Source organism: Agelaius phoeniceus, chromosome 1, assembly GCF_051311805.1.
Source record: "Agelaius phoeniceus isolate bAgePho1 chromosome 1, bAgePho1.hap1, whole genome shotgun sequence".
In the NCBI taxonomy this organism is placed as follows: Eukaryota; Metazoa; Chordata; class Aves; order Passeriformes; family Icteridae; genus Agelaius; species Agelaius phoeniceus.
Genome location: NC_135265.1, coordinates 152,249,005 through 152,274,131, shown reverse-complemented (window position 1 = coordinate 152,274,131; position 25,127 = coordinate 152,249,005). Strand labels below are relative to the sequence as shown.

The following is a 25,127-nucleotide window of genomic DNA, read 5'->3' as shown; positions in this document are numbered from 1 at the left end:
CAGTATTTTGGGGATAGTTGGGCCAAACTGGCTGCTCTGTGTCATTTTTGTCCCAGGCAGCTTTGCAGTGCCAACTTGCCATTAAAAATGTGTCAGGCAGAGTAACTCCAGCAGTGCTCTGCACTGTGGCCCTCCCTGCACGGTGTTTTATTGATCTCTAATGCAGACACTCCAGCCTCATTATTCTACACGCAATAAAATGTGAATCTCTGAGCCTGGATGCTGCTGAGAATAGGAGATCCTCATAAAGGCTGTTTATGTGTCTATACATACTATAAAGCAAGAGATAAACATCTCTGCATTTGCATTTGGCTTGAAAGCCAGAGCCAAACGTTACCCAAGGAGATGTGAGAGTTTGCAGGAGCTGTGGGAGGTGTAGTGGTTGCTGCTGGAGCTGGCCATATCCCTGCTAGAGGTGGAATATGGAGGCTTCTGGAGACTGGGGAAGATAGAGCAACGTTCCTTGGTTTACTCCCTGAGTCATGTAAAAGCTCTGAAATGCTCTTTTTTTTCATGGTTCCAGAAGATTTCCTTCTTTGGAACTGCCTGCAGTCTGTAGTACAAAATTAGCTCAGAGAAGTGAGGCTGGTTTTACCTGTGCTCCTATAAACTGGGAGATAACATGGATGGTGCTGTGCATATCAAAGGCATCTCCAGGGCCTTACAGCCCCTCCATGCTCCAGGTGCCTGAAATGTGCATGTGAATGGAACAGTGGTCAGAGGAAAAGGAACTTGAGCTCCTTCTTATTCTCCAGAATTAGTTTTTCAGTCCAGGTGGGGGACTGCTGGCTCAAACTGAACTTGCTGTCAACCAGGTCCCCCAGATCCCTTTCCAAGGGCTGCTTTCCTGCCTCTTGCCCTCCTTCCCCACTCTGACAGCTCTGCCGCATCCATCCCAAGATACTGGGTTTGTATCATCTTCCCAAACTTTCACACAACAGAAGTTAAACCCTCCACCCCAGGACAAAAGCCTGGTGGAGTTTGGAGTGGAAGGAGGTGATGTAGAAATGGGTTTATGTTGTCTCATTCCAGGCTTAATCGAGTTCCTTTCTCAGCTGTCTCCGTGCTGAGGTTGAAAGTAGAATTTGTGAGTGTCTTCCTCAGCCCTTCCTTCTCCTGTCCCTGGGGTGTCTGTCACTCACCTGGTGGGCAGTCTGTAAACCCAGTTTGAACAAACCTTGGTCATTTACAACTCTTACAGTTATTTTTGACAAGATTATGAGAGGCCCATCTTATTTCTCACCTTTATTACCCATCTTGTATTAACCTGAAGGGACTAACTCCCTGGAGGGAGTTGTATAATTTTTGTCCTCTGTTGTATAATTTTTTGTCTATATCTTCAGGTTTTGAGGAGGATTGGAGAGGAAATTTTCATTTGAAATCACTAAACATTTCTCTGTCACTTAAAGACACTTCTCATCTGACTCCAGTCAATATTTCATGCCCTGAATTTATGGTAAGGGAACAGTCTTGTAACTGGCAATCAGGAATGTCATCATTGAAGTTACTGATGTAAAAAAGAGCTGCAGGAGGTGCCAGGACACTCTCACTGCTTCAGGAGACTCCCAAATCTCTGCAGATGGACTGTGAGGGCTGGCTGGTGTCATGTTAGCTGGAGTTCCCATCAGATTTCTGCTTCTCTGTGGAATAAAGACCATATGGGAGCCAGAAGAGAGGTCATTTCAATGCCTTGCTTGGTGATTTTGTGTGACAAGAGTTGTCAAATTTGTGGTATTCTGTCCCTTCTGATAGACAAATGGGGAGTGAGGCAGGACCAAGGTTGGGAGGGGGTTTTTTTCAGAGGGGTCTCAGACATGCAACTTCTGAGGCAAAGATTTTACTGCTGATAAAGTACAGGCACTGACAGAAGCTGTCACCATCCAGATAAAACTTTTTTTTTTTTCCCTATCAGCAGCTGCATACAGCATCTCCCCATTGGTAGAATAAATCTGATAAAAAAATGCAGTTGTAAGCAGCAACGATTTTATCCTGGTGAAAAGATTTTATCTGACAAGAAAAATGTTGTGCCTGGGCATAATTTTTCAGATATGATGAACAACAGCATGGTATGACCCTCAGTCCTAAGGATTTCGTGTTAAAAGAACTACTGAGCATATCAGATATACTCAAATTTTTCCTCTGCTATATATTTTTTTTTTCATTGGCACAGCTAAGTTTATAGATACATCTTGACAAAAATCTGCCAGAGGCAAATTTCAACAAAATAACAATTTCAAACACATCCAATTAACAATTTATGAAAGGAAATCCGACAGAAAATTACACAGAGATTCACAGGGCATAAAATTTGGCACTAAATCAAATTTATTGTGGAAGTGCCTGTACAGGGAGTTATGGCCCCTTCCAGTGCAGTGTCAAAGGGAACTTTATCTGTGGAGGCTCAGCGAGTGCCCTCCATCTGATCTTTTCTTGCTATAAATAAAATGTTTTGTCAGACATGGCAATGAACATAACTCAGAAGGGAATGAAGAGCACTGATAAGCCCAGCTATATGCAGCTTTCAATCAGAAGCATTAGAAGTGATTAGATTTCTTCAGAGTTTCAGATTTAAGATTTTTTTTTTTTTGCTTTATCACAGAAATGAGGGGCTCAGTACCATGGACAGCACAAAAAAAAAAAAATCACTTTTATTTGTTAGCACAGCATACAGACCCTGATAGCAGGTCATGGTGACTGTATTTAACATTATTATGGAGCCATTTTTATGTCTGGAAGGAAATATCAGTCCCTCTGCATCCTGTTGTTTTACTGATTTACTCATTCAGCGGCCGTGGTTGGATATTTTTTGGAAGATGTTAAGGATGCAAACACATGTAATTGCCTTCAGCAGCTCTGAAATTAACTTAGGTCACTACTTTGTTTAGAGAAAAAGATCTGTGTCTAGACCTTTACTTATTTAAACACATGGGTAGCTGGTTTTCTTCTAAAAGATGACTGAGCAGCAGCCCTTGTATTGTGTTTTGTGAGTAATTTGCAGGGTAATTTACAGATACCAGGCCCAGCAAGTGAGGATGACAAATAAAGTTGACACAGGCCAAGATAAAGCATATTTATGGTACAGCTGTGTTATTCCATGGACTAACCTAATCTGAAGAACTGGTTGCTGCCTCCCCTGATATCCCTGTGCTCCCACATCAGACCAGGAAACATTTGAGCACTTGTAAATTTGTCATCTTCCCTGAAATTGAGACCTGCACAGGACAAGCATGGCTTTGAGTGTCCATTCATGGGCATTGAGGTCCTTGGTGCAGCGTTCTTGCTGTGACCAGAGCACACAAATTTCATCAGAACACTTCTCCAGTATCTCCACAAGGCAGATTCTTGGGATCTTCCAGCCCCCTTGGCCATGTGCAGTTTGCCTCTGCTCATCCGAGCCCACTGGTGAAGATGAGAGGACACCTTTATCACTAAATGAAGCATTAGAATACCCCAATTTTTTTTTTCCAGAGTCCATTAATACACTCTTCTGGCACTGAAACACTCTACCAGGAAGGTTAGTGTCCAAGGCACGTAATAATTAGTGAATAAAACACCCCCAGAGTATCTTAATCCTATTAAAATATGTTTTATAAAGTGTAAATTAATCTTTAACCTAATTGTAAATGATGATTTTCTTCCTGTAACACACCCTTTCTCAGTAGATCCCTGGAAAGCAGAAGGTGAAACAATGTAAGACATTAATGTCAAAGCTTTTCATCTTCTCCTCATATTTTGAAAGATACTTGACTTTTGATGCTGATGTTCCTATTTCCTTCTACTTCTTCCATCACCCCACTTCCTTCACCACATTGTGTTATTTTCCTTGTCTCCAACAAGGTAAGGTGATAATAATAATAATAATAATAGTGAATTAATTTCATAAGACAAAGTCTAAGTGTAGGCAAATGCAAAAATTCTTTTGTTTCTAAATACCGGAATTGCACACTTTTAAAGAGTTAAAGCAGAGTTAGAGACTTAAATAAACATTTCCAGATCAAGTCCTCCCAGTCCTTCCAGTCCTGTGCTTTTCCATCTAAATGCCCCATGGCCTCGCTTCCTGTTCATGCTGTGGGAATTCAGGGGAATTAATACTTTTGAAGATGTAGCCACAGAAAGACAGCAAAAGCTTTTATTTTTTGGGCATCAATCCCAGTGTTTGAGCTTCAGATAAACCCAGATTCAGAGAACTGAACATCGCCCTGAGTTTGTTTTCTCCTGCAGCTTTCAGAGGCTTTGGGGATGTTTAGGTCAAGGATGTGCTGTGGCCATTGCCATTTCTTTTTTCAACTTCGGAGCATCAGAAGCACTTGGTTTGCTTTTTTTATTGTAACTTTTGGTTAGGAGTCAAAGCTCAGCTCAAGACCAAGTTAGAGGACCATGAACATTGTTTGAAGTGGAATCTTCATGTAGGTGTAAGGTTGGAGCCTTCAACGGCGCCTCTTAGTTTAGAACTTGATCTCAGCCCCAAACCAACCTTGAGTCAGTTCATTCTCCAAGTACAGTCAGGACTGAACCTGACACAGGCTCAGAACCCAAAGGCTGGTTGGAAAAGACTTTGTTAAACCTCTGCCCCTACTTTTTTGTGTAGATCCAACAAGTTCTTGAACAAAGTTTTAAAATCTGACCTGAATATAAGTGCAGTTCCCAAAATAAAAGAAAATGGTATCTTAAGGCTTATAGAACAAGTTAGGGGCTTTTAAAAAAGAGGGAGAGAAGCCTATTAAACAGGCAGATAGGTCATGGGTGGATGATTTTAAACTGAAAGAGGAGATATTTAAATTAGATATTAGGAAAAATTTCTTTCCTCAGAAGGTGGCGAGGCACTGGAACAGGGTGCCCAGAGAAGCCGTTGCTGCCCCATCCCTGGAAGTGCTCCAGGCCAGGTTGAAATGATCTTTAAGGTCTTTTCAGCCCCAACCATTCTATGATTCTGTGACTGTGATCAGATGTGTCAGAAAAAACAGGTAAACTCCACAGAGTGAACACCACAAACCTGTGATTTGCTCAAGCTGATCACTCTGCACTCACATCACTGCAATGATTTCCCCTTTTTTAAACTGTGCTGTTTATCTCATATAAATGATAATCTTCTCCAATGGGAAAGATTGGAGCCTTTGTATTTTGAATGTTGCAAGTTGGATCATAAAGTCCTCAATACAAATGAGTAGCATTTCTCTGTGCCTGAGAAAGTGTCTAATTTAGGAAGAATTTCCAGGGAAATTAATCAAGGTAAATCTGTTATTTTTTCAGCTGCACATCAGTGTTTTGTTCTGTCAGAACTGTGGAAAATTGAATTTAGGTACTCAGGCCCTAAAGTAGCTCAGGAGAGCTGACTTCAGGTCCTGACATTTCCTTTGAGACTTGAAATGTTTCCTCTCATGTAATTTACTTTTCTCCTCTTCACCTTTCCGCCACTGTTTATGCCATCTCTTATATCAATATTTCCTTTCCCCACACTAAAGCTGTGTAGAACTGGAAAACATTTACACTTCCTTTGCTTTCTTTCCATTCTCCCATCTCAGCAGAGCCCCAAGGCCCCCTTCTCTGACCTGCCTGATGATGAGAAGATCTTTAATGGAGGCGATGGCGTGTGGCAGAACCAGGGCCAGGACCAAGCCTTGCTCTCGGAAATCACGGAGGAGGATTTGGAAGCCATCCGCCAACGGGAAGAGGCCATCCAGCAGATTGAGGTCAGTAACCTCCTCCCACCACCAGGTTTTGTGAGCTGGAAGTGCAGAATCCTTGCGTTGTGCCTTGTCCAACGTGAAGGAAATCCTGATTTACGTCGCTGCCAGTACGGCGTCGCTAAGAACGGGGGAGATTAGCAAGGATTTCTAAACATGGGATTGGGCGATAGAAGGAAAAGTTGGAAATCTGTGTGATTTGTAATGAAAATGACAAGAGTTAATTAATGCTCATGGGTTGATGGTTGGGTTCTTCCCAGTGAGTCTTCAACAGCAGAGTCTGTGGTGTGGTGCTTTAATTGAGCTGGATTCTGCTGCAAAACAACTTTTTCAGTGCACACAAACCTGAAACTGGAATTTGTCAGTGGGAAAAACCACTCAGCTTTACCATTAGAAAGAATAATAGGTAGACAAAAGGAAATAACTTGTTAACCTTTTCAAATTATTCAGTATTTTGGTGTGTCAAAGTATTTGGACATTCTTGACGTAGTTAAAAGAGGACATACTATTTTTATTCCCTTTTTTTTTTTTTGAAAGCGCTGTAAAAATATACAATAAAAGGAACAAAAAGAGGCCTGAATAAGTTAAACATCCCACATTTTTCTTTTTATACTTACCTTTTTATGCTTTTGGGAAACTCTTGTTAATTAAATTTAAATGGGTAAATGGGTAAAACAAGAACACGTTAAACCTTCCTAATTTGTATGCTTTTACAGACCTAAACTCAAGATGAACCAAAAAGGAGGGCTTCAGAATAATCAGAACATTTAATTAAGGGCTATACTTTGTCCTTTAATTGGATTGGGCTAATTTTATCAGGATAGATTTTGGGTTGCAGTACAGCAGGAATTGTGATTGAGTTAACAGTGCAAAAAGGGGACAAAAGTTCCTGCTGGGGGTTGGTGCTTTGAGCCTGGGACCTGTTTGCAAACAGTGATGTCCACATATGACTCAGCTCTCCAAGTCAGAAATTTTGACAGTTTTACAGGAGCAGGTTGAGGTCAGTGTTTGTCTAATTTGTGTTGTGGTCCACTGAGCAGAGATGAATGAGCTTTGTGGACTTGTGTCCATTACTGCGGGTGAAACTGTCAATGAATATTGTCACACGGGGTATCTTTGGCTGTGAATTGTCATTTTGCACTTTGATGGATCTCAGTGCAGCCAGCAGAAAAAAAACTCTAGGGAACTTTGTTGCAAAGAAAATACATGTTTTTTTGGGTGTTCCTGCACTTTGGTGTTCAGGAGGGATGGTAGCAAATGTATTTCTGAAATGATCCTGTGAGCAGCACCACCAGCTCACTGGAGATGTGTGAGAACAGTCTGAGCAGAACCTTGTGCTGAGTTGTCTGGGATGACCCTGCTTGAGCAGGGATGTTGGACCAGATAACCCCACTGTGGTGCCTCAGTCATTCTGTGGTTCTGTGGTTCTGTGATCCCTTTTTGTTTCAAATATGATCTGAGCCTTTTTTAGTTTGTCTTTACATTGCCCCTGTCCTCCTCAGAGAAAAAACCCCACATTTAGTAGCTGCCCATTAGGCAGTGGGGAATGACAACCCCAAAGACTGCCTCAAGCCCACCACCTCTGTAAAGTCAAGAAGTCCAGTTGTGTCTCCTTGGAGAGACATTTGTTTATTTTGCTGCTTAAATCCCATTTCTGTGCCACAATCCGATGTCTCTGCACCAAGTTGCACTGGACCACGTGCCCATGGTGGGGTAGTTGAGGGGGATGAAGTGAACCAAATCACAATCCTAAATAACTTAAAAAAAAAATCTACATTCATGTATTGTGCAGGGTTTGTATCTGTTGATTTGATCCTGGATACTTTTCTGCCTAATATGAATTTACCTCTGAATAGCTTAGTTTATGCAATTAATTATTTAGTCAGCTTAAGAAGTTAATGATGTTTAGGCTTTTGCTTCCTGAGAATTACCCATTTTTTCCCCATCTCCTCTATCCATTTTGCTTTGCTCTCAAAGATCCCTGTTCATCCTCTAACGAGGGCTGCATTCCACAAACATTATTTCAAATGTAGTTTAAACATTTCTCCTCAGGGGGAAAATATTTAGGACCGATGGTATTTTGTTTAACATCTCTTTTGAAAGAAATATAATGAAAATGAGTTTTTTTGGACAGCATTGTTCTTCTCCCCAGCTGTATTTGAATAAGCAGATGGTGCTTTTAAATAATTTTCACTGTGTTTTGTTTTTCTGTTTGTTGACCCACATGAGCATATTTCTTGTGAAAGGACTCATCTTGCACATTAAAACTTCCCTGTTTTTTGTAGAAATTGTGGGTACACAGAGGATTCCTTGAGCTCACAGTCACCATAACAAATTTTTTCCAGTATATTTTCACAACCAGTGAGTACCCAAGAAGGTTAAAATGACACATTATTCCTAACTGTCAAACTTAACTAATAAACCAAATTTATTGCCAATTTGATGTATAGCATTTGTTGTCCTTTGTTCTTTGGGGACCAGAATGAAGAACAGAGCTGTGCAGAACTTGTTTTGTGCAAGTAGATTGGTCTCACTGGGATTTCCATGTTGCTGCATATCCAGCACCAGAAACATGCAGATTTGAGTAGCACAGAACACATTGAAAGAACATCACATCTTGTGATTGCACACAACTTTAGAGAAGCTCATGGGGCTGGTACCAGTTGTGGGACTTTTTCTTAGGAGACACTGAATTTGCCCTTTTTGCAAGAAAAGCTTCTTCATTGCTGAAGAAATCCGAAAATAAATCCTCTTTTCACCTTGTGTCCTGAAAAACAGATATAAAATTGTGCCTATGATAGACATTTTCTTAATGTTCCAATGACTTTTTCCCACTTGTGTGTTTTCCAAAATCTCTTCAGAGGTTTGGGTTAATGGGACATTGTTCTCTGTCAGGAACATCCCTCGAGGCACTTTGCAGTTCACAGTTTCCACCTAGACAGATAACAGCCAAGTCAAAAGTTCACCTGGCTGTTCATTTTATTTAAATGTGCTCCTTTTGCTATTGCTTGCAGATTAAAACCAGAGACGTCTGCAAGGGAGATGTCTCGCCAAAACCTTACATTTTGGATAAAGATCTTTATTGCTTGGAAATGTCAAAATCTGGTAGGACACAGCAGCCTTGACACAAGTGTTATTTCTTAAAATATTGCTTTGAACTGTTATATAAAACCTATTTTAACTTGAACTGTATTGGCAGTGAATAATAGATGCCATAACAGCTTTATATATAGCACTGTAAAATGTGCCATCAGAAATACATGAGCTGAACTGTAATGTGCATTGTCAGTGCTCAGTGCTGGCACAAGCTCTGTCATAGCAAATATATATAGATAATATATGTAATTTACCATCCCATACCTTTCATTTGCACCTGTGGTCATCTGAAAAATGGGAGGAGATAAAAGTTTGAGAAGAAATGGATAAGCACTGAATGGGGAACTTCACAGAATTTCAGCTGGTGACTGGAAAGACCTATAAAAAAAGATTCTAAATGCTGTATTGATTCAGAAAGCCTCCCATTATCCCCCCAATGGAGATAGCTTACCCTGGGGTGGTGAGAAAGGAAACTGAGGAAAACCTCCCTCAAGGTGGTCTTTTCCTCTCTCACAGCATTTCCCATCCCCATGCTCTGCTTCCAGAGTGGGCATTCTCCTACCTAGGGGAGTGGGAGGTGTCCCTTCCCATGGCACAGGGCTTGGAACAAAATTATCTTTAAGGTCCCTTCCAACCCAAACCACTCTGTGATTCCATGATATCCTGAGGAAAGCAAAACCCATCCCAGGAGCTGCATTTCAGTTGATACATCCCTTGGCTAAAAAGAAGGAGAGATGGATAGGTTGTGGCAACAGGTGTGAGGAAAATGCTTTTATTTTTAGGAGAGGTTGTTCCCTCTGGGTTGTTGTTGAGAAATGTTGATGTTTATTCCCTATCTGTTTTGAAGAGAAGTGATAGATGCCAGCCTCCACGCCTGTCACTCAAGCCTTTGTAGGCAGACAGAAAATGAAGCACAATAAAAATAAAACAAAAGAAAGCCCCACAGAGTCTGGCAGAGTGTGTTTGTTAGTTCAAACATGTTCCTTGTTCCCTCATTACCACGTATCATTTCTTGCTGAGGGCTGTTTTCGGTAAAATCTCTCACCGATGGTTGCAGTTTAGAGAGTTTAGTGCAAGCTATTTTATACCTTTCATCAGCTTCAATAGTCCAGGGCTTTGACTTATGAGGGCTCTGCCTGTCTCTTCACAGAGGCTTTTTTGACTCAGAGTAATGTATAAATAACACAAGATCATGACAAGCACCATCCGTGAACGATCCGGCGCCGTGTGAGTGTCAAGCTCTCCTCGTGACAGCACTGGGGACCCTAATTATCCTGAGCTGCAGAGCTGCCTGCCAGGTTGACATGGCCATCCCTGGGACTGGTATTGAGTTGTTCCCTAAAGAACCAGCTCCAGTATGCTGCCCAGTCTAATTTAAAATGACCTGAGCTGCAGGACTGCTATCATTTATTTCGGGAGACTATTTCACGGTCCAGCAGGCTTCGGTGTTGATGAAATGCTTCCCTCTGTTCTTGCTAAAGATCCCTTTCTCATTCTCGGCTTTTTACACCTAGTGAAACTCTGCTGGACCCTGCAAATAATTCTTCTTCCCTTTTGGCTTTTAAACTCTTCAAATGCTAGCAGTTATCCTCGTCTTCACAAGTTGGTCTCCTTGGCTTTTCAGTCACTTCAGCGCTCTCTTCTCAATTATTTCCCATTTGTTAGTTCTTTGCTCCTGCAGCAGCAGACTGTATATAGGATTTTGGTGTTGTACCAGAGCTGAACAGAAGAAATGTGTAAAAAGCCCCATGGATCCAGTTCAGAGATTACAAGTCCTGATGGAAAATTTCTAGATAATGCCTGCATTAGTAAATTAAACTCAGCAAAGACAGTAGAACGTGCACATTACACATTTTAATTGTTAAGCATATCCTGACAGACTTTTGACCCAGATTAGCCAGTGCTTACCCAGTTATTGACACAGTTTTGAGAGGTAATATTTTCTAGAGGCAGTTTTGGTGCAGCCACACTGTTCAGAGGGTAAGGGGATTTAATGATGTGCATGCAATGAAGTGCAGTTTCAGTGCCTGAGAACAGGCATTTCCCATGTCCTTGCACAGCTGCAGCCCAATTGATTTATGAGTTGATCACAAAAGTTTCCTCTAGTCCTCACTGACATTTAGGGAAGACGGAGAGCAAGGTGAATTAAGGGTGAATTTTGTGGGAAACTGTGCAAGCCTGAGGGCGAAATGAGGTGTAGTGAAAATAGCAGCTGGCCTCTTTGAAAATGTGGAGAAGCCTTAGCAAGTCTGGAGAACAAAGAGCAGCCTATCCCAGTGGAATCCTGCAGTGGCCATTTCCATTGAATATTGATTTGACTGTGCCTCTCTCTCTGTGCCCCTGTGGCCTCCAACACTCCTGCATTGCTATAAGGGACTTCCCTTCATGTCAAAACCACTCAATCTGCACATCTCTAGCATGTTGCTTTCAAACTGCCACTGTCATGCCAGGCACATCTGAAAAGTTTCATTCTTTTTAGATTCAGGGGTTCTGTCAGGCTCACAGAATATCCTGAGCTGGAAGGGACCCACAACAATCACATAGTCCAGCTCCTGGCCCTGCACAGATCCCCCAAGAATGTCCCTGAGAGCTTTTCCCAAATAAAATGTTAATTTTTTTGAACTCTGTCAGGCTGGTGCTGTGACCACTTCCTTGAGGAGCTGTTCCAGTGCCCAGCCACCCTCTGGGGGAAGAACCTTTCTCCTAATATCCAACCTAAACCTCCCCTGGCACAGCTCCAGACTGCTCCCTCAGGTTCTATCACTAAAACAGCAAACGCATCCCATGCTGTATTTCCTTCTCTTTCTATTTTCCCACTCTTTATTAAGTGCTCCTGTTATATAAATATATCAATACACATCCATCCATTCCTTAATCCCACTACATCCAAGAGAGGCAAGAGATTAAATACCACGGTAACACATTGTGAAGATTCTCTCATCATCTCCTTTCTGCTCACACATCACTTTTGCTGTGACCGCATGCAAAAGCCCAAACTTTTTCTTCTTGTCTAGCTAAAACTATATTTCTTCCTCTCCTCATGGAAATGACTAGAGCTTGTATGTTTTTTGCAATCAGTGTTTCATCAGGGATACGTGTGCAGCCTTGGATATCCCTTTGCAAGACAGCCAGGTTTCAGGAATATATCACAAATCTTTTTTAGCCCCAGGCAATTTCTCATGTCTCAGGTGTAACCTTATGACTAAACTGTGTGTAGTGAAGTGTTTTCAACTAAATTGGAGAGGTTTCCACTGTGTGCTAGAGATAATTTTCCTTTTCTCACTTACATTCCCAGTGCCTTATCCAAAGCCTGTTAGTGTCAGGGAGTCTTGCCCTAAACTCTTTTCCTTCATGTCCTATTCCTTCAGTGAGCTTGCATGAAGAAGGCAGTAACGAAAACCTGGATTCAGCAAATCCCTTATGTGTGTCTTAAAAGCTTTGCTGAATAGGGATGGACTTTAGAACCCACTAAAAGTGAAGTATTTCCTCTGCAGAAGGAGAAAATAGTGCTGAGACACACATAATTTGCTAACCATCTGAATTTTAGGAAGACACATCTGCATATTTATATCCACAGAAGCTGAGCTGAGTTAAAGTCTCATGTATGACCTGTCAATGTGCATTGATAAGGCAGAGAGCTGGAAAGAGAGATCTCCAGTGCTGGTGGTGAAATATTGGTTTTCTTCTGCAAATCCTCCTGCTTAAGTGTTAATATTTCTTTGGTGAAAAGAATGTGTTAATTTCCTCCTCCATTTACTGCACTTTTGCCTAAGTTTTTGCCACCAGATGATGACTGTCTCAACAAAGGCAACATTTTGCCCCTATTTCTGTTAGAACAAACAGTACAAACATCAAATGCCTCATCCACACAGCAATTTCTGTGGCTGTGATTTGCTGCCTCAAAGGGGAATTACCCTCTCACCTGTCAGGTTAGAGTGGTTCACTCTCTAGTTCTCTGATGCTAATTAATGACAATAGACGTCAATAGCCCATCAACCAGTTGAGAACCTCTAGCAGTGCTCTAAAGAGCTGTCCCAGCAGGTTTGGCTTCTTACCTTCCTGACTTGAGTACTGTGCTTTATTTTTTAATTATTTTGGGTGGGGAAATCAAGATTTTTCCCCAGTCAAGATGGGGAGGATAACAGCAGGTGAGCCTTAAGTCATGGAAATATAAAATTTACTGTTGGCAAAGCCCTGAAGCATCTCAAGAACCCACTGGAAAGTGAGTCAGCCCTCCCTCATTAGAGCTCAGCAGAGAGGGAAGTGAACCAAGGATATTGAAAATACCCCACAGAGGTAACAAGGGAAGAGATGACTGAGAAGGACAATGAAATCCACATTTCACAGCAAGACCTGTTCCCATCCCCTCCTATTTACCAAAAGGTGCCTGGTCCTTTATAAATTATCCTTGACAGGAATATTCACCCACATCCTCACAGAAATTAGACTGAAAATCACATTCTTAACATTGTTAACAATGAATGTCAAATTTTAGAGGCTGATGACAAAGACAGTATTAGTTTATGCCCTCTGCACTGTGCAGGCTCATTTAATTCAGGTGTTCTTTAATACTTTTAATTGCTCCTTTATGAAAGAGGATGTTACAGAACTGAACTGTCTATCCCCACCACCCTGCTCGCCATTTATCTACCCAGAGTGTCTCCTCTGGTTGTCATTTCCTCCTCTGCCCTGAAGTCACCTCTTCCCATCTGCATTGAGGCTCTCAGATGACTCACTTGAGGCACAAAGACTATTAGACTCACCTAGGAGCCATGGGGAATTGCAAATTTTAGTGTTATAATATATTTCCTTCAGTGCAAATTTTTAGCTAGACCCCTGAGCAACCTGCTCTGACCTCAGAGTTGGTCCTGCTGCGAGTGAGAGGCTGGACTTGAGCTCTCCTGTGGCCTTTTCAAACCTGAATTATCCTGTGATCTCATGATCCCATTATCTCTCCACCTCCTTTGACTGCACCACTGAGGGCTACCAAAAGTTCATGTGTTAATCTTGCTTCAATCTAAAGACAAAACATCTCTATTTCCCTGCCTGTGTGAGATCCTGAGTGAGGCTCATTCTCCCTCCTCTTCCATCCGTTGTCACCACGGGCAGGAGTTCATGCTTTGCTCCTCTGTTCATACCACATTTGCCGTTTATTTGGGAAAATAATTAGGAATATTTTACCCATCAGAAAGATGGGTGTTCCTGGAAAAGAAGTCTTTTGAGGTGCCCTGTGCCCAGTGGGTCTGTGTGCCATCAGAGGGTTTCCTCATATGTCCTGATTTAGGGCAATTTTGGGAGAAAAACCTCAAAAGGGGTTTCCTCTAGAAAGCAAATTTTTCTTTCCCACTTCCCCTTTCACTCTCAGAACCAATCTTAAAGGTGCAAAACTTTTTCTGGGCTAAACAGATGAATGGAAATACGAGCATCATAAAGTTACCCTAGGACACCAGAGAAGCTGTGGCTGCCCCATCCCTGGAAGTGTCCAAGGCCAGGCTGGATGGGGCTTGGAGCAACCTGGGATAGTGGAAGGTGTCCCAGCCCGTGGCAGGGGGTTGGAACAAGATGAACTTTAAGGTCTTTTACAACTAAAACTATTCCATGATTCTCTGCTGTGCCTACAGCAACAAACATCTGCTTATTTTTAACTCTGCCTTTGGAGCTGCTGATTTTTGGGGCAAATGTTCCTGAATTTCATCTTTCCTTGTCAGTTCTCCCACGAGGGATGAAAGCTGCCATGGATTTCTCACCGTGCTCCTATTCCCACTTCACAGCTGGAGAAACTGAGACATTGTGGATTGTTTCTCTGCCAGTGGAGCTCCATAGAAATGGAAATGCCTTGCTTAAGACCTGGGAAAGAGTCAAGATCAGTGCCAGGATTAAAATGCTGCTTGTTCTGTACTTCCATACCCAGTTCTCTTCAGACTGTGCTGGGATGAAAGATCCAAATACAAGATCTGGCATATTTAGCTTCTAATTTTTCTCCCTGTTTGAATTGTGAGGCAGAAGGAATGTGCTCTTCAGAAAACACACTGTCATCCACTCAGTTTGGATGAAGCTCAAGGAAAACACCGATCCTCATTTGTAACTGAAGGCAGATCTTCCCTGCAAGGGGGGGAATTGCTGGGATATGAAGTTTCACCCATGATAACATGACTTTATCAGGAGATGCTGAACAGCAGCCTCTCTGAAAGCACAGATTGCTCTGTCAGAGACAGAGAACCTCTGAAAAATCTTCAGATGTGAAGATGAGGTTGCAGGAGTTGAGGGCAGGGGGGAAAGACCTGCTCTGTGCTTGTAGACATGAAAAAAATGTGAGGGAAAGCCTGCAGGTGAATGTCAGCTGTGTCAGACAACGCGGTGTTGAGGGGTTAAAGATGAGTTTCTGGGTGTTGTGGGCCTGAGACAGATGTGCTCAAAGGATTCAGTGCTCAGAGCTGAGTGCTGGAGTGTCACCCTGATTTTTTAAGATTTTCTAAGCCTTCTGATGTTTACATTCTCATGACAAACTTTCTCACACACTTTCTGTAAATAACTTGTTGTTTTGCGTTCTTTTCTAGAAGAAGAGAAATCTTACAGACTGTTAGTTTGTCCAGTGTCATTGGAGAGGTGGCACTGCCACCCTCCAATCCACTGTCACTTTTGAAAATCTGTAAATGTTGGAGACAAAAATTAAAAGTTCTCTTTTTGCCGTCAGAAAGCTGCGTGTCCACATTGTGTTATCTCATGTCCTATAATGACACCGGTGACTTTGATCAGCATGTGCTGATTTTCTGAACTATGCTTTATTGCAAAAGGAATCTTTGCTCATTTTGCCCCACTCATGGTCCTTGGCAGACCCTTTTCTCTCCTGGAAGTGGTGAGAGCCCAGATATCTGTTGGTGTTGAGGAGGAGCAACTTTGAATCTCATGCAGCACTGAGAGCTCCTACACACTTTGAAAAGGCTGCTAGTTCCTCATGTAGGAAAAAAACCCACTTCATCTGCAAGACCAGTGCTTAAAAGTAGCAGCTACTCTGTCTTTGCCTAACCAATTTTAGGAACTGGCCACAAATCCAGTGAGTTTGAGGAATTACAGTATCATAGAATTGCTTAGGTTGAAAAAGATCTTTAAGATCATCAATCAAACTGTTGATCTGACTGCCAAACTCATCACTACACCGTGTCCCCAAGCACCACATATAAACCTCTTTTAAATCCCCCACGGATGATGTCTCCACCACTGTCCTGGGCAGCTGTGCCAGGACTTGATAACTCTTTTGGGAATTGTATTTTTTTTTAATATCCAGCCTAAACCTTCCCTGGTGCAATTTGAGGCCATTTCCTCTTGCCCACTGCTTGTTACTTGGGAGAAGAGACCAAACCCCACCTCACTGCAACCTCCTAGGAAAATAGAGGACAACACTGCTTGTGTCCCTGATCCCTTAATCAGTCATGCCAAGCCATTGAAGTCTCTTGATTGTCTTTTTTATTGCAACTTCATTCTATCTAGCAGGAAAAAAATTAATAATGGACAATAATCTGATGGTTGTAGCAGGATAGGAAGTTTTCTTCTTTTCACATCTTTAGCCCAGAGAGGCAGTGGACTGCTCTAAGAAGTGGGTCTGGTCTGCACGTTGGGCTTTATTTTCCTTCAGAGTGGAGTCTTTTCAGCTGCTCTGTCACCTGTACCAAAGAGGTGAACCAAAGTGCCTTCAGAAAACTTCAATTTAACAGGGATTGAATTAATTTAAGATGGTTCAGTCTCAGACAAGAAAGCACCTGCTCAGAATCACTGCAGCTGAAGGGGGTTGCACAAAACACCCCATGTGCTCTGCCCACTGCCCAGAACAGACACAACTGCTCCTGGAGAGTCTCCCTCCTGTGGTTTCCAGGGATTTGTGTGTTTCTCAACAAAATTCAGGTGAGAGCAGAAGTGACTCTTTATTTTTGGTATTTTTAGCATGGGGTGGGGGCAGTCAGGAGTGGGAGACCAGTAAAGAGGCAAAGTGAAGGATGTCTTGATCAGCGGTGATGCAGCAGAATTTCATATGTAATCCTGTTTTGACAGTCTCTATAAAAATCCTGCAAATTGCTGCAAACTTCAGTCCTTCAACCTGATTTGATTACTGGGTGCTGTGAGCAGCCCAGATCCAAAAGTCACTCTGTAAGCTTCTGTATTTGGCATGATCCTTTAAAACAGTCCTTAAAAATGAATTTTCTGGAGTATTTCAGTTGTCACACAAGGTATTTCTCCCCATCCTCTTTTTCCTTGCTAAATGCATCCAAAAATGTAAAGTAGGGATGGGAGGGGTGGGCGGAAGGAAATTGAGAGCAAACCCCCTGATTCCTCTGCCTTAGCATTGGGATGCAAGGACTTTTGGACTAAGTCCTTCTATCCTGAGTGTATCTGGAGGAAATAAAAGGAAATCCTGTACCTTTGGTGCTGGTTGCTTAGGAGGGAGTCACCTCCTACTGAAGTCTGACAGGGCTGAGTCGTGTTCCCTCAGTTGTTTCCCCCTGATGTTCTTTACAATTTATATCACTGAGAAGGGTTAAGCAAGGTGACTTCAGGTGTTGCCATTAGAAAGTCAAATTGCAAAAATAAAGCATTAAAAATAAATGCCGCAGCGGAATTGCTGAGCCAGGGAATAAAGAGCTTTAAATGCAAGCAGGGAACTGGCTGTGCATTTCTCCACCAGTCACCTGTCTCCCTGTCTGAGGATTAAGGACTCTGTGTCTTTTACTCCTGCATCTTCCCATTCAGCTCCAGGTGCTGCTGAATGTCACAACTTTTTACAGCTTGCTTATTAAGATTTAGAGGAACTTCCTTCCTTTTATTTGGATGGCAGGAGGAAGATTATTGCTTGTTCTGAGTCACTTCATAGGAGAGACCCAAGGAGAGTCTCTCATAAAAGAGTAGATTTTAAATATGGGTGGTATTCCCTAACTAAACTTCAGGAATTTGGTGAGTGGGTAATTTACTTTTGGGGTGGATCCCCAGCTATGGGGAATGGTTATAGGTCCACTGACTGCCATGCTGTCAATGAACTGGTCTCTCCTTTTGAATGACTTTCAAACTCCTCCAAGGAAAAGCATGAACAGCATTTCTGTCATGCACAGCTTTTCCTCTCCCCTGGGTGTTTTTGCAGGAGCACAAGGTATTTTACAGCCACACTCAAACAGATCTTGCCACACTAGATCATCTTTCAATGTTTTTCTGTCCTTGTCCCTCCCTCAAGGTATCACGTTATCCCCTAAATCTCAGGCTGCAGTGGTTCTTTGCTGTTTGCCCTGGACCTTTGCTGGGGGGTGGGAAGCAGGCAGATGGAATATTTTTGGGATTCCTTGCTGCTGTGTGCTCCCAGAGCTGAGAAGACCTCATGGGATCATGAGCAATCACCATCATTGCTGCAGGCAGTCCAGAAGGATTTTAGGGTTGGAATCTGTGAAACCCAGAGAAGGTCTGGAGTAGGCTGAGGGGCAAGATGAAAATCTCCAATATCAAATCATCTCCTAACTGGGGACAGTGCCATATCAGGAGTTTTTACAGCTCTGATGTCCCCAGGGCACCAGTACATCCCCACCAAACCCCTGCAGTTGTTACACCACGGGGAACAGTCTAGGCTTCAAATCTAGCTCCATCTGAGCTCTCTTTTCTTCTTCTCCATCCCCCCACGCCCTCTGAACCTGGTGTTGATGACTTTTGCAGCGCTCTGTGTGGGAGCAATGAGGTTTGGGTTATAAACCATTACATAAATACCTCTTGCTGTCCTTTTTCTCCCACGTTCTATGGAGTTGGAGCACCTATTGTTGTGTGCCATCAAAGAGGCTGCCCCAATAGCTTGGGAGGAGCTGTGAGGAACCAGCACTTTGTTTTCCAGATGGGTTTTCTCTGTTGGGTCGAGTGGGTGGCTGAGCAGATGGCTCAGCCCTCTCAGATGGTACTGAAGGCTCTCTGATGTTTGGTGACCTCCAAATGAGGTGAGTCAAGACCCCTATGGGGGGGATAGAATGTAAGAAAATAAAGATAGTGCAGAAGGTAATCTCCTCCCTGAGGAGTTGCAGCTGCACTAATTACCAAAGATTAGGAACAGGCCTGCCCTTAACAGGCCACAGCTGTGTCCAGTGAGGATGAGTGCTATAAAGGAGTGGGTTAGCTGCTTGAGGAGTGAGTTGGAGTTTGTTGGTTGTGCTGTGAGGAGCTGCCCATGAGAAATCACCAAGAAGGTATGCAACTTTAGCAATAAGATGACAACAGGAAATCTGGGGTCAGAAGTGTCACTGAAGTGCCCCCTGCCTCAGCCACATTGTTCCTGTCAGCCCCCAAGGTGCTGGCACTTTCTGGCTGTGTTGCTTTAGCACAGGGATAAATGAATCCTCTCCTCCCAAGTGAGGCTGAAGTTGGGAAGTGCTGCCAGCCCTGTGTTGTTTAGTGTCTGGTGCGTTGTGTGTCCTCATACCTTGCTTGCTGTCTGGAAGGCTCCAGTGCATCAAGGAATGGTTTTCCTTAGGCTGCTCAAGCCTCTCTGCTGGACTTGTGTGCCAAATGTGGAGTCTCAGGAGCTGAAGTGTCATTGTGATATTTTATGAAAAATCCCTTCAGCAGGGTTTTTCTCCTGAGAAGCTGAGAAGACTCAGAAAAGAAATGTAAACAATAATTATCTGATTGCTTGGAATGTGGTCTGGAGGTTGCTTACCAACAGGTGCATCTTGGATTGGTTCCATGTGAATTATTTTTAATTAATGACCAATCCCAGTCTAGCTGTGTCAGACTCTCTGAGTCTGTCACAGGTTTTTATTATCATTCTTGTCCAGCCTTCTGATGTATTCCTTTCTTTATGGTTTAATATAGTTTTAGTATATAATTTTCTTTTAATATAATATGATAATATAATAAATCAGCCTTCTGAGAACTTGGAGTCAATTCTCATCTCTCACCTTGTCCCAGAGACTTTTGCAACACTGAAGGAGGAATTTTCATTTCCCCCTCTCACAGCTGCATTCATTGGTGTTGGACATCACTCACAGTTGTATTATTGGAAGTCCTGAGCACCTTCTGATGTTTCAACATCCCTGTCCAGTCTTGATGAGCCTGACTACAGAAATGCAGTCTGGTTCTGCCCTGTGATTGCCCCCCAGGCTTTGTCTTTTACACCTTTTGTGTACCAAGTCTGTGGTACTTTTGGGGTCCCCAGGACAAAGGAGGAATGGATGAATCTGACTCCGAATCCATGTTCTTAGAAGGCCAATTTATTATTTGATGTTACTATATTAAAACTACATAAAGAATAGAGAAAGGATACTTACAAGGCTTAACAAGATACTAATGAAAAACTGGTGACTGCTTCCAGAGTCCTGACACAGCCTGACTGTGACTGGTCATTAAGGAAAAACAGTTCACATGAAACCAAACAAACAACCACCTGTTGGATAAACAATCTCCAACCACATTCCAAGGCAGCAAAACACTGGAGAAGCAATCAGATAATTATGATTTTCATTTTTTCTCAGAGGTTTCTCAGCTTCCCAGGAGAAGAATCCTGGGCAAAGAGATTTTTCCAGAAGATATGACAGTGACACCAAGTCCATGGAATTCGTTATTCCATCCGTTCCAGACAATGTCCTCTCATGCCCTGCACACTGGGCGTTGCTCTGGATGCAGCCTGGCATTAACATCCAGCTGGCACATCCTACAAGGTCCAAACTCAGCTGCCCAAATTCAGTCTGGTTGGATTTGGGCACCTCTTAGGGTATTTTGAGACCTGGTGATGTTTAGCCAGGTCCTCCCTAGGTTTTGGGTACACCTGCTTCCCACCAGGCAGCCAGACTCAGATCCATGTTCCATTTTTCCATCCTCCAGTCTCAAGGCTTGCCTGGAGATTTTGGCTTTACCTGTAACCCCTGAATAACTGTGTCTGCTTCACCTGTGTAGCCCCCAGGTGAGATTGTTCAGGTGGTCCTGTGTTTGTTGATAATTCTGTATCCAATTCTGCCCCAAGGGAGCTCACCAAAAGTTACAGTCTTCTGCACCTGAATAGAGCTTTCATGTTAACATGGAATTTGCAGGATTATCACGATGACAGATTGAGGTGTTTTTGGTCTTCGGTTTTGGGTTTTTTTTTTTTTTTTTTTAATTTCCTCTCCCAACCACAGATTCACCTTCCTGGATCATTTATATATATATATATTTAACAACGTGGCATCCAGCAAAATACCTAGAGGAAGCTGGCTGTTAAGCTTTTGTCAGGATGAAAACTGACCTACTTTTAATTTTGGGTTGGTTTTTTGTTTGGTTTTTATTACTTTTTTTTTTTCCCCTTTCTTCTTTCTCCTGACCTGCTTTTGCATTTGACATTGCTTTGTACCTCTCTCCATGGTAGTTACCTTCTGTAGTCACCTGAGAAGTGACAACATCACAGACCTCTACAATCTGAAAAAAAACATTAAAGCAGCTGGTTTACACTTTCTTTTTCATTTGCACTGAGTTATTTACTTGTTTAAAGAATTGTGAGGGCTGACTGAGCTGTGCTTTTCCTTACAAGGACTAGGCTATCACAGCCTTGCATGTGCTTTGTTGTTTTGTTCTGTTTTAGCCATTTTGCCATGATGTGTAAGGTTTTATTACTCTATCCATCATTCAAACAGCCAGGACTTTCTGTAAAGCTCAGTTGTTTGTAACTGGCAATCTGCAACAGGGCTTGTTCCTAAACAGGGATTAGATGTTCCTGTTAGCAGCACAGGGGGATTCTGCAGGTCATTAGGACTTCTTGTCACCCAGAGCAAGGTATTTTTTCCATAACTGGAGATTTCCAGGGTGTAGATGTCTATGCCTGAATTTAAGGTCTTAAAATAATCTATGAAAACACACTTTTAGAACACTATTCATCCACTGTGATTTTAGACATCTGTTCTATCATGAGCTGACCCATGATCAACTTTTTCTTAATGTACTGTATAGAATTTCCTGTTGTTTATCTCAAAAGCTCAAACATCCATCCATAATCAGTGATACCTGTAGGCTGCTTCTTCACCAGACTGTTTGGACAAAATACGATTTTGTGGATTTTTTTTTTTCTTTTTCTTTGAGTGGCAGTGATGCATCCCAGCTTCTGTCACCCGCATGTCTTAGAGCACTTCCTCCCTTTTTGTCTGAGTTGAGAAGATTTTTGTCACCTGAATTTTTTTAAAATTTGAACTTGCATCTATAGAATCATGAAAATCAGAGAATAATAGAAGAGTTAGAGTTGGAAGGGACCTTAAAGATCATTTAATTCCAACCCCCCTGCCCCCTAGAGCAATGCCCCCACTGGACCAGGTTTCTTAGAGCCCTCTTCAACCTGAGCCTGAATAATTCCAGGGATGGGGCACCCCTGGAAGTATTCAAGGAATTAACAAGTGTTTGTTTTTCAGACGCCATTCTTGTCCTACTTGTTTTGTGCTTCCTCTTCAAAGTATGGCAGAACCAGATGGTTTTGGCTTCTAACCCAAACCTTTCTATGATTCAGTTCTCCTGATAATCACAGACTGGTGATCCCGTGAGTAAATGCATTTATAAGCCATCAGTCTGGATAATGAAATCAGAGAAAAATAATGCCCTGATTTTGATGTGTACTTTTAATTGAACAGATGAAAAACTTTCCATTTAAGCATGCCAGGGTTATCTAAGTAATATCCTGGCACGTTGCCCTTTTTCACCAACGTGACTGTACATTCCAGCAACAATATGGGCAAAAAAATCGATTCCATTGGAAGAAAATCCCAGTAATTGGATCTCATGTTAATTGCGGCTCAGAAGAAGAAAATTGTTTTTACTATTTCATAAAACTAAGTGAAAATTTGAGTAAGAGAATGGTTGGCTCGTGTCAAGATGAAAATTTTTCTTTTGGTCTTGCAGAATGATGCGAGACCCACTTTGATGGGACCTTGCAAAGCAGTGACAGCATCTTGATCCAGGGCAACATTTCTGGTGCTGGCAGAACATTATTTTTGCTCTGGAGGGGAAGCCACATAAGGAGAGGCTGGAGGAGACTGAGAGGAGACCTCACTGTAGTTACAATTTCCTTGTGAGGGGAAGAGGAGGGGCAGGCACTGATCTCTGCTCTGGTGACAGTGACAGGACCTGAGGGAATGGCCTGAAGTTGTGTCAGGGAAGGTTTAGGTTGGATATTAGCAAAAGGTTCCTCCCCCAGAGAGTGGTTGGGCACTGGAACAGGCTCCTGTGGAGTTTTCTTGGTATGTAAAATTCTCCTTGCCGGCACACTGAGCAAACTCAGACTGAGACCCTAAAAATTTTCCTTGGATGGTCATGGATAGATAGACTGATGTGGGGGTCAGTCTCTTCTCCAAAGGAACAAATGAACAAGAGGAGATGGCCTCAAGATGTGCCAGGGGAGGTTTGGATCAGATATCAAGAAATAAAACTCTTCACAGAGGGGTTATCAAGCACTGGAACAGGGAAGTGGTTGTGTCACCATTCCTGGAGCTGTTAAAAAATGTGTTGATGTGGCACTTGGGGCCATGGGTTTAGTGGTGGACTTGGCAGTACTTGGTTAATGGTTGGACTCAATGGTCCTAAAGGTTTTTTTTTATCCTAAATGATTCTATGGTTTTATGAAATACAAGTGCTGTGGCAAGAAAGGAGCTGTCTCAAGGAAGTTAAAAAAGCATCCCTTGAGTAAAATTTCTCTCCTCCTGTGCTTTGATCTGGATTGTAGCCTTTTCTGGTTTGATTTAGGTATTTCTGGATGGCAGAAGGATCACAGCAATCAAGGACACAAAGTACTTTCCCTGGGAGATGAACAGTCCAATTTCTGCATAGCAAGGGAGCAGGGAAATTTTATCCCAGGAGCATTAATGGAGAATTTTTCAGAAAAAAAAAAGATGAAAAGTGCAATAGTCAAGTGAAATGTAGCTGAACTCTCCTGAGTTTTTACTTTTCCTTGCTAACACACTTCACATTATGGGATTATTATGGGATTATAATGTCTCTGTGTTAAAGGGGAGAGGAAATCCTCAGCGTTCGTTGCACTCATCTAACTCCCCTTTCTTCTGGAAATAAAGGGCAAGATAGGGAAAGGGAGTGAGGGCAAAGAAAAGGAAAAGAAGAAAATTAAGACTGGAATGAAGCCTTGAAATTGGCAGCTGTCAGCAGCCCTCAGGACAAGTGATAAAGTGCTGCATTAAAGCAGCTGCAGTGTGAAATGCCATTGACAGAATAACGAGGATGGGAAATCACTTTATAAATGTGCTTACCAGGATAAACAGATGTGACTGAGGGCAACTCCACTCTGTCACTAAACACTTGAAAGGGCAAAATTTATGGCAATCTATTTTCTGTTTAAAAAAAAAGAAGCCACAATGCAGAGATTGCAGAGATACAAACCTAAACTCAGAGAGGCTTCAGACAGAGGTGAGGGTTCAGTGCCCGTGTAAGGGTGGGAATCAGGGCAGGAACACTCTCCTGTAATAAACCATTTTGAGAGCCCAATAAATCAAAATGTGGCAGGGTGTGATGGTGCTGAGGGAGGGGGGCTGCTTCCTGACATTTCACACTTTTCAAAGGCAGGAGCTGCTCTGCAGGCATGGCTTGGGGTCTTTCATGGGCAAAATATGCAAAGGGAAGTTAGTTCAGTTTTCTGCTGAGCTGAGGCTGGCTGGACATGATGGTGGCCCAAATTTAAAGGATCAAGGAGCCTTTGGACAATGCTCTCAGGCACATGGGTCACTCTTGAGGCTGTCCTGTGCAGGGCCAGGAGTTGGATTCATGATCCTGATGGGTCCCTTCGAACTCAGGATGTTCTATAATTCTATGTTTTTTGGGTTTGGTTATGGTAACTGAAACTTTTTTCCATTTCTGTTCTAAATTGCCTCCTCATATTACCATGCTGCAGTTGTGGTTGGCAGAGTTCCCACTGGACAGAGAGGAAAACCCATGAATTTATGCCAAAGAGTCCAAACAGTGAGAACTTATTGTCACCAGCCCAAACCCCAAAAAATGAATGTTTCATCTTGCTTTTAGAAGTGTTTGAACTACTTCAGTGACTTTTCAGCATTGTTCATTAAGGCCTGATAAAAGTATTTTGATATTACTGAGTATTAAAAAAAAATCAGATATATATGGTCTCAAGTTGCACCAGGGGAGGATATTAGAAAAATATTCTTCAATGAAAGAATGATCAGACATTGGAACAAGCTTTCTAGAGAAGTAATGGAGTCGCCATCCCTGGAAGTGTTCAAAAAATGAATAGATGTGGCATTTCATGATATGGTTTTGGGGACATGGTGGTGTTTGGTCAAAGATTGAACTTGATGGTCTTTGCTTTTTTCCAGCCTTAAAGACTCTATGATTCTGCATCGTACTCTATGACAA

General features: G+C 42.4%; 1 protein-coding gene across 6 annotated transcripts in view; it reads left to right on the top strand.

Annotated features, from left to right (window-relative positions):
- The window catches only part of TSNARE1 (t-SNARE domain containing 1), a 469,579-nt gene that overhangs the window by 236,954 nt on the left and 207,498 nt on the right, over positions 1-25,127 (top strand). For 5 of the 6 annotated variants that reach the window (XM_054647416.2, XM_054647423.2, XM_054647406.2 and 2 more), the window contains one exon: positions 5,523-5,690. In XM_054647416.2, coding sequence (XP_054503391.1) covers positions 5,523-5,690 — 168 coding nt within the window. The remainder of the gene's footprint in view (positions 1-5,522; positions 5,691-25,127) is intronic. The other variant, XM_077189516.1, reaches the window with a different exon arrangement.